The sequence below is a fragment of the Pelophylax lessonae genome (genome assembly GCF_965119305.1).
Source record: "Pelophylax lessonae genome assembly, chromosome: 13".
NCBI lineage: Eukaryota > Metazoa > Chordata > Amphibia > Anura > Ranidae > Pelophylax > Pelophylax lessonae.
Window position 1 is genome coordinate 39,961,588 of NC_138780.1, and position 17,297 is coordinate 39,978,884.

At 45.0% G+C, this 17,297-nt stretch overlaps 1 protein-coding gene across 1 annotated transcript in view; it reads left to right on the forward strand.

Annotated features, from left to right (window-relative positions):
- Positions 1-1,075: 1,075 nt before the first annotated feature.
- The window catches only part of LOC309569954 (C-reactive protein-like), a gene marked incomplete at both ends in the record, with an annotated part of 32,073 nt that continues 15,851 nt past the window's right edge, over positions 1,076-17,297 (forward strand). Inside the window, one exon of the mRNA XM_082275947.1 lies at positions 1,076-1,136. Within this exon, the coding sequence (XP_082132073.1) occupies positions 1,076-1,136 (61 nt within the window). The remainder of the gene's footprint in view (positions 1,137-17,297) is intronic.

The following is a 17,297-nucleotide window of genomic DNA, read 5'->3' on the forward strand; positions in this document are numbered from 1 at the left end:
CAGTGAATGGACTGAATGGTTACCACAGTGGAGAGCTATTAACTGTAAGGTTACATTCATACTGCTCTGTATAAAAAAAAACGTATATTTCCTTTTGCTGCGTTTTTGTTGTTTTTTGCCTCATTGCATTAACGCAACACATGAAGCATTTTTTTATGCATTTCAAAAGCTTTTGTTCTGTGCTTGCGTTGTAATTTCCCCATATCACTTCCCACTATTCTAATGCAATTTTCATGCGATTCCAGTGCAATTTAAGGTGTGACTATGCAGTGCGACTTGTTTGCGATTTTAGGGCAACTTCATAGATAAGAAGCATTCCTACGTAAAGTGTGCGTTTTTTGTGCGACACACGTTCCTTGTGTGTTTTCTGTGCTGGTTGCCACACTTTTGGAAATGTGAAGATGCAAACGCGCAACAAAGTGCGTGCTTTTCTGTTCGTATTGCCATGTGTTCAGAAATGTGTAAAAAAATGTGCAAAAAAAAAAAACCTGAGCGGGGATGCGCATTTTCTGCTACGCTCAGATGTGAATAGGATTTGCTTGGGGGGAGAGTTTTTAGGAAGCATGGATGACCAGGGAGGAGAGGAGAGGTCTTTGATCCATCAAAAATCACATAGGAATGCTTCTTTTCCATGCTGATGCGAATTATGTGAGATAACATAGAAGTCTATGGGGTTGAAATCGCACTGGATCTTTTCCAAAATCGCACTGTGCTGAGAAGGACACTAATGAATATAATGTGACTTCCCTTGTCATGCTATTCTGTAAACTGTGGCTCCACAGGCGCATTGCATTTTGGATGCATTTTTTTATGCGGTTTCCATTTATTTTAATGGAGGTGTTCTTGGGGTGGTTTTTCTTCACTGCACCAAAATGCAGCAATCAGGACCCACAGCTGACCACTGTGAAGAGTTCAATAGGATTTAATAGTCATTGGTTCTTCTTCTTTTTTTTTTTTTAATGCAAAAATGGAAAAGTAACGGATTAGTGTGAAAGCAGCCTAATACCCAAAATTCTATTGAAGTGTATCCATTACATATTCTAATGACATTTTTTATAAATGTAATTCACAGAGAATGGAGAAGACAATGATCCTGCTGACCCTTGCAAGTGTCTCTGGAGTTCTAGGTCAGACTGGTATGTACAAACCTCCATGAAGCCTCACCCTAAAGAACAACTCTATAAGACAACACAAACATAATACATGGAAAACAAGACATTCATTGTGATCTTTGTCTCAGTTGCTTTACTTCAGCAGATTTAGCTAGTTCAAAAAAGTGACTGACGGAACCGCCGACCACACTGTGTTTGTGGTCTTCCATCAGTATATGGCTTCATTGCAGTCATGAACATACAGTATATACCAGATTTTCCCAGCCGCCCTCATACAAAGCTAGCCAACAACTTAGCTTGTACTGGAATCACACTTTATTGAACAGTCACACAGAATTTATATACAGCATGGGCACATCCCCCTCCTATTCAAATTACCACACACAGGTCAGGGGTTGCCTGATTACATTATCATATGCAGATGAAATTGTATAAAGAAACAGATTTAACCTGATCTAATTATCTAGCCATCTGGACAGAACAATGTGAGGTCATTAACATTTAACAATGGGACAGGCAGACTTAACCTCCCTGGCGGTATGATTATGTCAGGAATGACATACCAAAAGCGGTACAATTGTTTTCATGGAAATTTGGCGTTATGTATTATAGGCCTACAATTCTTAGTAATTACTGACTTAAACCTGACCAAAACAAGACTCTAGTAGACATCCCAGATGTGATAAATTTGAAACACAAACACGTGAATTATAATCGAATCAATAATATTATTTTATTATTTAATATATAATATATATAATAAAATTATATTATTGATTAGATTATAATTCATGCATTATATATTACAGATATATGTGTGTATATATATATATAATATATAACGCATGAATTATAATTGAATCAATAATATAATTTTATATATATATATATATATATATATATATATATATATATGTGTGTGTGTGTGCATATATATATATATATATATATATATATATATATATATATATAATACAAAATTGTGCATATTTTTTTTTTTTGAATTTCCCTCCCTAGTTCCGCTCCCATGCAGCATTGCTGCTGCAGGGAACGGAACTAGGAAGTGATCAGACCGACGGAGGGACGGAGGAGCGGCGGGACTCTCGGCTGGCGATCTCAGCAATCATCGCTGGATCGCCAGGATAAGGTAAGAGAACACCGCTGCGCTCTCTGCAATCCACCCCGAGCGTGACTCGGGGTTACCGATCCTGATATGAAAAACCAACCCCGAGTCACGCTCGGGATTACCGCCCAGGAGGTTAACACAATGTACATCCCGCCTCAAAAGAGACAATAGGACAAGACTACATTGAAGTCCATGGAATACACATCTACGTATCGCTATGATTATTTAGGAGTCAGACTTCATGGCAACAGGCTATAGGTCTCACAGTGTAAAGTGGGATTAAATCTTCATATTCCTTGAGAGATATTGCTGACAAATATTACTGTCCCACTTGAAGCAATCCAAATCGTTAGGTATCTGTCTTTCACTCCCATTGGTGGTGAGTACCGTCACAGTGACATATTTACAAAGTGGCTCGATTACTACAATTAAATAATTAGGACCAACTGTAAGTTGGCATACAGAGACAGACAATGTGCCTATTTATGTATATTGTCGGCCACTGCTACCCCGTTCTCTACCCTGCCCACCTGTCACTGGTTGATTAAGAGAAGTATAGCAAAAGCTTTTTTGGTCATACTTCTCTTGTGGGTCACAGAAATGCACTTACTTTTGCTCTCCTGTGACCATGAGTCCACTTATGGAGGCACTTCAGGCTCTGGAAACTGTCAGGATCTACCCAGCTGCCTGATTGACAGCTGGCCCTGACTAGAGAGCCAAAGCCAGCTCCACCCGCCCCCTCCTCTTTCAGGCAATCCAGTGAGTGCTGGAGGGGCAGAGCAGAGAGCTGTGTTAGACAGACACTGCTCTCTACTCTGAGCAGACCAAGAGTTGAGCAATCAAAGGTCATGTGATTGCTAGGTTCCTGGTCTTAGAGCTGTCGTGGGACTGATGCTGCAGCATAGAGGTAAGTATGGAGGTTTTTATTTTTTCTATTCCCCAAACTTCTCCTTTAAGGACCAGCAATGGGGACGGTGGGTACAGACTAATAGAAAAGCTGAAACACTAGTTTCCCATCAAATCCACTCTCTCCATGTGACGGACAGCAGATAGTGGGTGGATTCTGTAGCAATAGCAGGCAATCGGATCCACCCACTGCCTGCTGTCAATCACAAGGGGAGTGGACCTGATGGACAACTAATGTCTCTGAAACCTCATCAGGCTTTGCCCACCCAGCTCAGCTGTTGCACTGTCTTTTACAGCTGCAATGGTGGGAGGGAGCTCAGCTGCACTCTCTGTATAGACACTCTGGTCTCATTCCACCTGTGCATGCGGTACTTGCCCCAAATTCAGGTACCTGGTTCCTACAGGTACATAAAAAAGTCCACGTACCAACACTGCAAATGGAGGCACAATGGAATACAAAGAGTTTTGTTGACATTCTTTATGAATTGTCTTGTATATTAAAGGAGAAGCATAGCCAAAGCTTTTTTGGCTCTACTTCCCCTGTGGTTCATTGCAGTTCATTCTGCACTTCTGTGATCCATTTTCATGGGGATGGCATCCTTATGATTAAGCTCTGAGGGGCAGAGTGAAACGCGTTGGAGGCATGGCCTTATTGGAGCTCATGCTGAGGTTGCCACCTACCATACCACAGTGGGTCTGCGTTGATGTGCGGTGTATGGGGCATTTATTTTGCTACATATTGATGTCTTTAGCCGGGACAAGCTCCTTCCCAAGCTGGCACTCATCAGTGGGCTTCTAGCACCCCTTCATAGCCTAAATGGCTCACACCAGTTGTCATTTGTACACCATTTATACACCATTTATTTTTTTCCAAATAAACATTGAATTCATGACAATGGATTCCTAAAGCACTAAGGAACAGCATAGTAGGCAAAGCTTGCTTTGCAGCTCAGTTTGTTTGATCAAATCTCCCTAGTGAACCTTCTGATTAAGGATGAGTCACTGCTTTGATGATTTCCTCAAGAAATTGGATTCTCTCTACACAACTGAAAAAACAAATTGTACAAATACACTTTAATTTGTCTTACGGGTAAGAGATAGGTTAGAGCAGGATTTCTCAACCAGAGTTCAAGAGGTTGCTAGGGGTTCCTTGAGCAATAAGCAATGTCTACCTCTCAGATACGTTTCCACTGACACCATTGATCTTTTATCTATCTGTAAGGGGGGAATTCTTCCCAATGACCACAAGTGTAAGGAACATTCTTCCCACTGACCATCACACTAATGTATCATGTATCATGAGAGTTATCTATATGAGTTATAGATATACGTAGTAGGTTTTGGCCAGGGGTTTCCTGAGACTGGAAGGTTTTTAAGGGTTCCTCTGTGTTGAAAAGGTTGGGAAAGGCTGGCTTAGAGGGCAGTGACCTGTTTGAGAAAGTGTAATTTTTACATGTTTTGGCATGGAAAGCCCCACTCTTAGAACTAATGTACCACCCGAGGAAACCTGTACAGATCACATTTTAATTGATCTGCCAAAAAAAGCATCCAGTTTAATACTTTAATGATCTTTTTGGATCTTTAAACACTGTAGGAATTTGAGCGCCAGCACAATTCACTATTGCAATAGAAAACAGATGGCTTTCTTCTTAAAAGCCTCCTTCACATTGCAATTCCTTTTAACTGCTATAAGCTGATATGTAGAAAGAAAACGATCAAATCTTATCTTACTTTGTTTTGATTAGATAAGGAAATGAAACATTACTGTGCACATATGACACGGGGACATTAAAAGTGAACAATGGATTTACACTCATTTTGGAATGGAGACATGAGAACAATCAATACCCAGAACTATCATGTGATTTAAACAGGTTCTTTATATTTATGTATTTAACCTGCATTGTAAAGTTAACCAGAATATAATTCACATGACTTCACATTTTACTGGCTTGCTGTGCTGTATTTTGAAGATCATATGTTTGTGTACAGGTTTGTAGGTTCTTTCCCCAGGAGGTGTCAAACCAGTGGCGGCTGGTGCTCCATGGGCCGGGGAGGTGGGGGGCGGCAGACGGACCACACCATACCCCCCCATCGCCGGCTCACTCATCCTGAACATGTGGAGGGCAGGCAGGCAGCGGCTTCTCCTGGGTCTCCTGTGTCTCCTCCCTCCTCCTCCTCATTGGCCAATGAAATGGCTTCTCCTTTTGGCCAATTGGGAAACAGGTCTCAGGACCCGCTTCCTGGTTGGCCAGGAGGAGGATCCGTGTGACAATAGCAAATTTTTATTCGCTATTGTCACACAACTGAGTGGGCTCAGGGCGCAATGCTCTGCGCAGTGTTCTGCGCCCCAAGCCCAGTCTTTGGCTCTAATCACGTGCTTCAAAAAAAAAAAAAAACCCATTGGAACCCATGCGTCCAGCGCCCTGCATGTAGATTAGGGGGCCGGACACATGGATAGGGGGGGTGCATGCCCCTGCTCCCCCAATGAATGGGCCACCACTGTGTCAAACAAAGTAGCCAGCATCTTAGCTGAACATTGGTTTCAAGATGATTAAGAGTTGGTTCACACTGGGGCGACACGACTCTGTACTACTTCGGGGGCGACTTGTGCATTCCCATGCACCACGACTTCGGAGCCACTTGCATGGACTTCACATAATGGAAGTCTATGCAAGTCGCTCCGAGGTCGCCCCGAAGTAGTACAGGACCCTTTTTCTAAGTCGGAGCGACTTGTGTCGCTCCTATTAGAACGGGTCCTGTAGCGGTCAATGGACCGTGAGGGAGCGCGACTTGTCAGGCTGACAAGTCGCCTGACAAGTCGCGCTAGTGTGGATCGGCTCTTAAGGAAATGTATGGGGTTAATTAAAAAAACAACCACAATTACTCACCTCTATGCTGCAGCATCTATCCGATGCTGTATCTGTTCCACGTCAGCTCTAGGCCCAAGAACTGAGTGATCACATGACTGCTGATTGCTCACTTTTCGGTCTTCTCATAGCAGAGAGCAGTGACTGTCATTCGCCGCTCTCCACTCTGCTCCTCCAGCGCTCACTGGGGAGCTGGGCTGGGGAGGGTGCTGGCGCAGCTGGCTTCAGCTCTCAACCACGCGTTGGGAGCTGGAGCCATCTGTCAGTCAGGCAACTGGGAGGATTCTGACAATATTGTAGGGATCTTCCAGATACTCTGCCACATCAGCAGATAATAGCCTGCTATAAGCTGACTCTGGGTCACAGGAGAGCAAATGTAAGTGTACTCTTGTGATCTAAGAGAAGTATGGGGAAAAAAGCTATGGCCATACTTTTCTTTTAGGACCACTGTTTTTAGGTGAATGTTGTTGCCCGAATTCCTATCCAAGTAGCTACAGCAGCTGCAAAGTGTGACAACACTGCAGTGGATTCATTGATAGTGGCGGAGTGTTGTTACCCTACTAAAACAAGTACCAAGAGAAGGGGTACACTGGTAGAGTCAAATAGTATATTATGGTTGCTGGAGGGTATAAGGAAAAAATTCAATGAAAAAAAATCTATGTTTTAGCTATGGGCTGCCTACATAACATATTACATACATACATATATATATATATATACAGTCAGGTCCATAAATATTGGAACATCGACACAATTCTAATCTTTTTCACTCTATACACCACCACAATGGATTTGAAATGAAACAAACAAGATGTGTTTTAACTGCAGAGTTTCAGCTTTAAGTTGAGGGTATTTACCTCCAAATCAGGTGAACGGTGCTGGAATTACAACAGTTTGTATATGTGCCTCCCACTTTTTAACCACTTTACCACCGGAGGATTTTGCTGTCTTACGTCCGGGCCACTTTTTGCGATTCGGCACTGTGCGACTTTAACTGACAATTGCGCGGACATGCAATGCCGTACCCAAATTAAATTTACGTCCTTTTTTTTGCCATAAACAGAGCTTTCTTTTGGTGGTACTTGATCACCTGTGCAATTTTTACTTTTTGCGCTATAAACAAAAAAAGAGCGACAATTTTGAAAAAAATGACAATATTTTTCAAAAATTTTTATATGAAATTCCCCCAAAAAAATGTAAAAATCAAAAATTTTTATCATTTTAGGCCAATTTGTTTTCTGCTACATATTTTTGGTAAAAAAAAAATCGCAATAAGCGTATTTTGATTGGTTTGCGCAAAAGTTATTGCGTTTACTAACTAAGGGAAAGATTTCTGTCATTTTTGGTGTTTTTTTTTAACGAGTAATGGCGGTGATCTGCGATTTTTTTTGCGGGACTGCGACATTGCTGCAGACAGATCGGACCCTTCACTGACATTTTTGACACTTTTGGGGGTACCAGTGACATTACTACAGTAATCAGTGCTATACATATGCACTGTTACTGTAAAAATGACACTGGCAGGGAAGGGGTTAATTTTTATTGGTGATCAAGGGGTTATGCCTGGTGCTTACTAACGTGTGTGGGGGGAGCTGACTGAGTGACATAGGGACAGATCACAGGTTCGCAATCTGACCCTGTCTGTCACTTAGGAGATCCGCCCGCTTTGTTTACACAAGCGGGCGGATCTCCGCACTCGATTCCCCGACGATCGGGGAAGAGCGGTGGTGATCACCGCCGCTCCTCCCCTGGCCCGACTCCCGCTGTGACTGAATACAGCGGGAGCGAGCCTCCGGCGGCGCGCGCGCCGCCCACAAGGGGAGGAGTCTACGTCGCTGGACGATAACTAATCACTTTGCTGCAGTACAGTCAACGTGACTGGTCGGCAAGCGGTTAAGGGACCAAAAGTATTGGGACAGATTAACAATCATAAATTTAACTTTCACTTTTTAACACTTGTTTGCCAATCCTTTGCAGTCAATTACAGCCTGAAGTCTGGAACACATAGACATCACCAGACGCTGGTTTTCATCCCTGGTGATGCTCTGCCAGGCCTCTACTGCAACTGTCTTCAGTTCCTGCTTGTTCTTGGGGCATTTTCCCTTCAGTTTTGTCTATTAGAATATACATGGGCTATAAACTGCATAAACAGGATACAGTATTTACAGTATATGAAATAATCAATGCAGAATAAGTATAACCTGGTCCATAAACATCCCTCAACCATCAGGTGAATGGTTTGTCCAGACTCTACCCATGGGGGTCCACATTTTGCTAAATTTCTTAGGGCAACCCTGGGCTTTATATGTAAGTTTGTATTGTGGAATCGCCTGATTAAACTTTAAGTTGAGCCAAAAAATGATAGTAGGAGGGGGACTGCGATTTCCAATGCATAGCTATAGACTTCTTGGCATAGAACAGGACCAAACGCATGAAAAGTTTTTTTATTTTGGGAGGGCTGTCATCCTCTAAGTAACTGAATAGGCAACATATTTGATTAAAAATATTAGACATTTGTGTGAGTGAGCTGATAAAAGTAGTAACCTTAAATGAAAAGGCTCTAATAGGTGGACACTCCCAGACCATATGAAAAAATGTGCCACCCGCTGATGAGTATTTGGAGCAGACAGGAGAGGGTGAAAGGAGACATAGAGTATAGTATGATCTATAAAGAAACTTAGTCTGGACGCCCTTATCCCTAGAGGAAATGATAGTGGGAACCTGTAGGGGAGGAATTTCCTGCCATGCCTCCTTCGTGAGATTTGGAATATCAGCTTTCCATGGAGATTCCGTAGCCTGAAGTCTATTGGTTTTGGAATGAAGCAAATGAGAGTAATATGTGGATATAAGCTTGGAGTGCGAAGGGTCACATAACAAGTTTTCCAAGGCTGAGGACCGTAAAGACACGTTGATTAGGCAAAATTGGGATGCTGCGGTATGTCGCAGCTGGAAATACCTGAAATAGGCCTTGGTGGGAAGATTATATTTTCTTTGGAAATACGAAAAAGAGTGGAATAAATGGTAAACTAATTTCACCCCATGCCAAGACCAGAAAAATCCGTCCGGCCACCGGAGGAACTCCTTCAATCGTGGGGTATGCCAAAGAGGAGCATTAGGGACCCCTACTAGTAGCCTCAAAAGGGAATAATTTTGATATTTTGAAAATACGTAGAGTCATGGACAGAATACTAGTGATGTCCCTCCCCTTGGTAGACTGTCTCTGAAATTAATTTTGTACGTATATAAAGAAGGTAAGGATAGCGGCTTCCAAAGCATTATTCGTTTCAGGGTAAAACCATCAATGGGCATGAGCATTTGAGAGGCAATATAATAGGTTTTGAGGTTTGGGACAGCAAAACCCTGTTCCAAAATAGGTAGTTGCAGAGTGTCTCTGGCTATTCTAGCAGCCATACCTCCCCAAATAAAGAACGTAAGTATTGAATCATTCTCCTAATCCTACATTTGGGAATATAGACTGGAAAGTTACTGAGTATATGGAGAGAGAGGGGCAAGAAAACCATCTTAACCACCTGCCCACTAGGCACTTTTACCCCTTTCCTGACCAGGCCAACTTTCAGCTTTGAGTGCTGGTGTCATGCAACACTGTACCCAAACAAAGTTTTTCAAATTTTTTTCACACAAATAGAGCTGTCTTTTGGCGGTATTTAATCCCTTTTTTATAGTTCGTTATAAAGTTTTGCAGACAGGTAATTTTTCTCCTTCACTGATGTGCACTGATGAGGCAGCACTGATGGGCACTGATAGACTGCTCTGAGGGGCACTGATAGGCTGCACTGATGGGCACTGATGAGGCGGCATTGATGGGCACTGATAGGCTGCACTGATGAGGCCGCACTGGTGGGCACTGATGAAGAGGCACTGATGAGGCGGCACTGATGGGCACTGATAGGCAGCACTGAAGGGCATTGATAGGTGGCACTGATGGCCACTAATAGGTGGCACTGATGAGCACTGATAGGCGGCACTGATGGGAACTGGTAGGCGACACTGATGCACACTGGTAGGTGGCACTGATAGGTGATATTAATGAGGAGACACTTGTGGGCACTGATTGGCAGCAGTAGTGGACACAGATTGGCAGAAGCCGGTTATCTGCACTTTTCTTCTCTCCTCCACATGCTGACAGTGTGAGAGGGAGCGTTGAAGAGAGCCGGTAACTGGCTTCTGTTGACATCGTCAACAGATTGGTCACAGCTGATCACGTGGTAAAGAGCCTCTGATTGGCTCTATACCTCAATCTGTGTTCGGCAGTGTCCAGAGGACACAGGGCATGCCGCCAGCCTCATATGATGGCCTCCCAGGACTTGACAACTGCACTGTAGCCGTCATTCAGCTATATCACGGTTGGCAAGTAGTTAAATACACTTACCCTAACCAAGAGCGTCAAGTGAAGATTAGACCAGACTTTGATAGTATTTTTAAGTCTACTAGGAAGAAGATCTAGTTTATCCTTGATATATCGGGGAAGAGGCAATTGTTTTATTATCCCCAAATATCAGAAACTGGTAACAGTTTGCAATGAACAGTCGAGTGGGATAGAAGGGAGTGTGTCTTGATCTAAGGGGAAGTAGGAGAATTCTCCCAGTTACTTGGAAACCGGAAAATTGTCCAAATCATTGAAAAGCGTTTTACAAAGTAGGTAGAGATGACTGAGGATCTGCTGGTAAATAAACATGTAGTTTGCTTAGAAAGACACTCTTCCAGCCCATTGATCACCAGCCCAGATATAGTGGAATTAGAGTGTATCAGAGTGTATCAGTTCTGCTAGTGGTTCTTTTGCCAGAGTGAACAATAGGGCAATAGAGGGAAGCCCTATATGGTGCCCCATTGTCACGTACCTGATCCGAGGCCGAGATGCAGAGAGGGCTCCCCTTGCGGCTGAGTGCGGCACACCCCTGGGGTTGAGACAGAGGGTGTAGCGCCCACAGAAGCACTGGTTGCCGGCAAGGGTCCTGATGGTAGACAGGCGGTCTCTAGCAGAGTGCTGGGCAGGAATACACCGGACAGTCCAAGGAAGAACCAGGAACAACCAGGCAGTAGGTGTAAGACCGGCCGGGGGTCAAACACAGGAAGCTGCAACAGGTGCAAGCCAAAGGTATAGTAGGAAATCCAGAAGCAGACAAGTCCGTGGGAAAGCCAAGATCAGGTACTGGAGGGCAGGTAGACAGGAAGCAAGTCCGTGAGCCAAGCCGAGATCAGATAACGGGAGAGCCAATGTCAGGAAGGGCATTCCCATAGACAGAATGGCTCTTCTAGACAGCTTGCTGTGCATAGGCTACGCCCATTGCACAAGTGCATGCACCTGTTGCTTGTATGGTCATCAAGGGGGCTATTTAAACTGAGCCTGTGCTGTGCTTCAGTGCTGTCTTGTCTACAGCGTTTCTGTGTAAACCTGCTACCTGTAAACCTGCATCTGATTACTGTTATCGACCTGGCTTGCCTTGACTTCTCCTGAACTCTGCCTGCATTGACCCCAGCTTGTCTTTGACCACGCTTCTGCCTGTACATCTGCACCTGATCCGTCTGCCAGTGTATGACCCGGTTTGCCTGACCCTGTTCCTGCCTACTATCCTGCTGGACTGCCTGCTGCTAGTCTCTGCCTACTTTTCACTGGTGTCCATCCGGCATTCCTGCTCCGCTGCAACCCGCTGACGGGCTTGGCCTTCTCCTGTCTCCTACTCGGTGGTGTCCATCCGGCATTCCTGCTCTGCTGCAACCTACTGACAGACCCAGCCTGCTCCTGTCTCCTGTTCAGTGGTGTCCATACGGCACTCCTGCTCCGCTGCGGTCCACCGACAGTCTTCCCCTGCTTAATCCTGACAGTTAGTCCGGCTAAACTACTATCAAGACTAGTGTTGAGCGAACACGGACTGTATTATTCGTGTTCGTACCGAATAATTGGATTTTTTGTACCCGAACACGGACACGGACACTTTACTGTATGTTCGGGTAAAAATCCGTGTTCGGTCGTTTTATTTCCGGGTTTTGCATGCTTTGGCGCTCTTTTCATGGCGGGCTTTCAACAGCCAATCAACAATCGTTTAACTGGTGTGCCTTAAGCCATCCCAGCCATGCCTGCAAATGTCTCAGTAGCTGTGATTGGCCGTCTGAAGCATGTGACCAAGTCTTTATAAGTTCGAGGCAGCCGCAGCGGCGTCATTATGCTGCTTAGATTCAGGGACAGAGCACACATCAACGTGCTGGCTGCTGATTAGGGAAAGATAGGCAGGAAAAAACCATTTGTGTCCGGATAGAATTGAGGGACAGGTCGGAGTGTTTAGGCAGGGCGAGTTGTAGGCATTTTAGGGATAGAGTCTGCTGAATTATAGGGTCAGTGTCTTCTACAAACTACAATCGATATTGCTGTGTGGGGGGTGGGGTGAATCTGCACTCAATCCTGATCTACGATCTCTTCTCAATCCTGTTAGGGACAGAGTCTGCTGAATTTTAGGGAAACTGTGTTCTACAAACTACAATCGATATTGCTGTGTGGTGTGGGATTGGAGATAGGCAGGTGTCAGTGATCCACATCCATTTTTCTGTGTGTGAGCTGCAGTGAACACAATCTTTTTGGGCTGCAGTGAACACAATCTTTTTGGGGTGCAGTGAACAAAATCTTTTTGGGGTGCAGTGAACACAATCCTTTTTGGTGTGCAGTGAACACAATCTTTGTGGGGTGCAGTGAACAAAATCCTTTGTGGGGTGCAGTGAACACAATCTTTTTGGGGTGCAGTGAACAAAATCCTTTTTGGGGTGCAGTGAACAACATCCTTTTTGGGGTGCAGTGAACACAATCTTTTTGGGGTGCAGTGAACAAAATCCTTTGTGGGGTGCAGTGAACACAATCTTTTTGGGGTGGAGTGAACAACATCCTTTTTGGGGTGCAGTGAACAAAATCCTTTTTGGGGTGCAGTGAACAAAATCATTTTTGGGGTGCAGTGAACACAATCTTTTTGGGGTGCAGTGAACACAATCTTTGTGGGGTGCAGTGAACACAATCTTTTTGGGGTGGAGTGAACAACATCCTTTTTGGGGTGCAGTGAACAACATCCTTTTTGGGGTGCAGTGAACACAATCTTTTTGGGGTGCAGTGAACACAATCTTTGTGGGGTACAGTGAACAGAATCTTTGTGGGGTGCAGTGAACACAATCTTTGGGGGGTACAGTGAACACAATCTTTGTGAGGTGCAGTGAACACAATCTTTGTGGGGTGCAGTGAACACAATCATTGTGGGGTGCAGTGAACTCAATCTTTGTGGGGTACAGTGAACACAATCTCATACTTCTGAAGGTTTGAGGGTGCTGCCTGTTCCATACTCCCCCTACTCCTCATCTAGCCTTTTAGGGGTACAAACAATAGTAATTGGGGCCCAGTGTGGTTGTGTACGTGTGATATACATACACTTTTTTGGGATCATATTTTCTATTCCGCTATTTAATCAAAAACCTTTGGGGATCAGTTAAATTGGGGGATAGTCTGTGTTGGTACGTGTGAGAGAGATCCACCTTTCCAAGTTGTTGGGGTTCATCTCATACTTCTGAAGGTTTGAGGGTGCTGCCTGTTCCATACTCCCCCTACTCCTAGCCTTTTAGGGGTACAAACAATAGTAATTGGGGCCTAGTGTGGTTGTGTACGTGTGATATACATACACTTTTTTGGGATCATATTTTCTATTCCGCTATTTAATCAAAAACCTTTGGGGATCAGTTAAATTGGGGGATAGTCTGTGTTGGTACGTGTGAGAGAGATCCACCTTTCCAAGTTGTTGGGGTTCATCTCATACTTCTGAAGGTTTGAGGGTGCTGCCTGTTCCATACTCCCCCCTACTCCTAGCCTTTTAGGGGTACAAACAATAGTAATTGGGGCCTAGTGTGGTTGTGTACGTGCGAGATACATACACTTTTTTTGATCATATTTCCTATTCCGCTATTCAATAAAAACCTTTGAGGATCAATTGAATTGCGGGATAGTCTGTGTCGGTACGTGTGAGAGAGATCCACCTTTCCAAGTTGTTAGGGTTCATCTCATACTTCTGAAGGTTTGAGGGTGCTGCCTGTTCCATACTCCCCCTACTCCTCATCTAGCCTTTTAGGGGTACAAACAATAGTAATTGGGGCCTAGTGTGGTTGTGTACGTGTGATATACATACACTTTTTTTGGATCATATTTTCTATTCCGCTATTTAATCAAAAACCTTTGGGGATCAGTTAAATTGGGGGATAGTCTGTGTTGGTACGTGTGAGAGAGATCCACTTTTCCAAGTTGTTGGGGTTCATCTCATACTTCTGAAGGTTTGAGGGTGCTGCCTGTTCCATACTCCCCCTACTCCTCATCTAGCCTTTTAGGGGTACAAACAATAGTAATTGGGGCCCAGTGTGGTTGTGTACGTGTGATATACATACACTTTTTTGGGATCATATTTTCTATTCCGCTATTTAATCAAAAACCTTTGGGGATCAGTTAAATTGGGGGATAGTCTGTGTCGGTACGTGTGAGAGAGATCCACCTTTCCAAGTTGTTGGGGTTCATCTCATACTTCTGAAGGTTTGAGGGTGCTGCCTGTTCCATACCCCCCCTACTCCTCATCTAGCCTTTTAGGGGTACAAACAATAGTAATTGGGGCCTAGTGTGGTTGTGTACGTGCGAGATACATACACTTTTTTTGATCATATTTCCTATTCCGCTATTCAATAAAAACCTTTGAGGATCAATTGAATTGCGGGATAGTCTGTGTCGGTACGTGTGAGAGAGATCCACCTTTCCAAGTTGTTGGGGTTCATCTCATACTTCTGAAGGTTTGAGGGTGCTGCCTGTTCCATACTCCCCCTACTCCTCATCTAGCCTTTTAGGGGTACAAACAATAGTAATTGGGGCCCAGTGTGGTTGTGTACGTGTGATATACATACACTTTTTTTGGATCATATTTTCTATTCCGCTATTTAATCAAAAACCTTTGGGGATCAGTTAAATTGGGGGATAGTCTGTGTCGGTACGTGTGAGAGAGATCCACCTTTCCAAGTTGTTGGGGTTCATCTCATACTTCTGAAGGTTTGAGGGTGCTGCCTGTTCCATACCCCCCCTACTCCTCATCTAGCCTTTTAGGGGTACAAACAATAGTAATTGGGGCCTAGTGTGGTTGTGTACGTGCGAGATACATACACTTTTTTTGATCATATTTCCTATTCCGCTATTCAATAAAAACCTTTGAGGATCAATTGAATTGCGGGATAGTCTGTGTCGGTACGTGTGAGAGAGATCCACCTTTCCAAGTTGTTGGGGTTCATCTCATACTTCTGAAGGTTTGAGGGTGCTGCCTGTTCCATACTCCCCCTACTCCTCATCTAGCCTTTTAGGGGTACAAACAATAGTAATTGGGGCCCAGTGTGGTTGTGTACGTGTGATATACATACACTTTTTTGGGATCATATTTTCTATTCCGCTATTTAATCAAAAACCTTTGGGGATCAGTTAAATTGGGGGATAGTCTGTGTCGGTACGTGTGAGAGAGATCCACCTTTCCAAGTTGTTGGGGTTCATCTCATACTTCTGAAGGTTTGAGGGTGCTGCCTGTTCCATACTCCCCCTACTCCTCATCTAGCCTTTTAGGGGTACAAACAATAGTAATTGGGGCCCAGTGTGGTTGTGTACGTGTGATATACATACACTTTTTTTGGATCATATTTTCTATTCCGCTATTTAATTTAACTGGGCCTCCATGCGAGACCTGTGTGCCTTGTTGCGCTGTTTTGAGTACTCCACCAACATGGCCAGTGGCAATGACGCCGTTCTCAGCTTAACTATCCCACTTCTATGCCTCCTTGAAAAAACAATTCGGGCGATGATGGAAGAGGATGTGGCACAGGATGAGGAGGAGGAGGAGGATGAAGAGGTAACATTTCCAAGGCTTTCAGGGCAGTCATTCGCAAGGGGCTCCGAGGGTGGGTTCCTGCACACGCAAACGCCAGGGACGCAATTGTCCAGCAGGGGCACAGTTCTGGAGGATGAGGAGGATGAGGAGGAGGAGGAGCTGGAGGAGGAGATGGAACCATGTTCACAGCAGGGTGGCACCCAGGCCAGCTCATGGCCATCACTGGTGCGTGGCTGGGGGGATACAGAGGACACGGACGATACACCTCCCACAGAGGACAGCCTTTCGTTGCCTCTGGGCAGCCTGGCACACATGAGCGATTACATGCTGCAGTGTCTCCACAACGACCGCCGAGTTGCCCACATTCTAACTTGTGCTGATTACTGGGTGGCCACGCTGCTGGATCCCCGTTACAAGGACAACGTACCGTCCTTAATTCACTCACTGGAGCGCGATCGCAAGATGCGCGAGTACAAGCGCACGCTGGTAGACGCCATGCTGCTGGCATTCCCATCTGACAGCGGGGCCACAGTGGAAGCACAAGGCAGAGGAGGAGGAGGAGGAGGTCGCCAACGCAACCAGGGCACCGCCAGCACCTCAGAAGGCAGGGTTAGCATGGCCGAAATGTGGAAAAGCTTTGTCAGCACGCCACAACAAACAGCAGCACCAGCAGCTCAGATGGAACGTCTTAGCAGGAGGCAGCATTTTACCAACATGGTGGAGCAGTATGTGTGCACACGCCTACATGTAGTGAATGACGGGTCTGCCCCCTTCAACTTCTGGGTCTCCAAATTGGGCACATGGCTTGAGCTTGCCCTTTACGCCTTGGAGGTGCTGGCGTGCCCTGCAGCCAGTGTATTATCTGAACGGGTATTTAGCACGGCTGGGGGCGTTATAACAGACAAGCGCAGCCGCCTGTCCAGAGACAATGTGGACAAGCTCACGTTCATTAAAATGAACCAGGCATGGATCCCACGGGACTTTTCCGTACCTTATGCAGAATAGCAATGGATACCGACCTTACCCACCCATTGTTCCATTTTTGCTCTTTCTCACTCTTTTGGGGTGTACCCTCATTTAAAATTTTTGAAAAGAAGCAGTGTTGGCTACCTCGTCCTCCTCCTCAGGGCCAGATTAATGTAGGGGCTATTGGAGCTGCAGCTCCAGGCCCCTACCTTTTATATAGGCCCCGGGTTGGCCATATTCACTGTTACCGCTCTTCTGTCACTTGTAAACACAGAAGTCTGGCTTCTATGCTCGCTTCCCCAGGCAGCACCCTCAGAACCTCCCCACACAGCGTGAAGGCCGGACAAGGAGGGACAGTTGGCGATGCATGGATGTGTTTATGGGCTTCAGAGACAGCATCCCATGTTGAATTAGGCATGCATGGCTG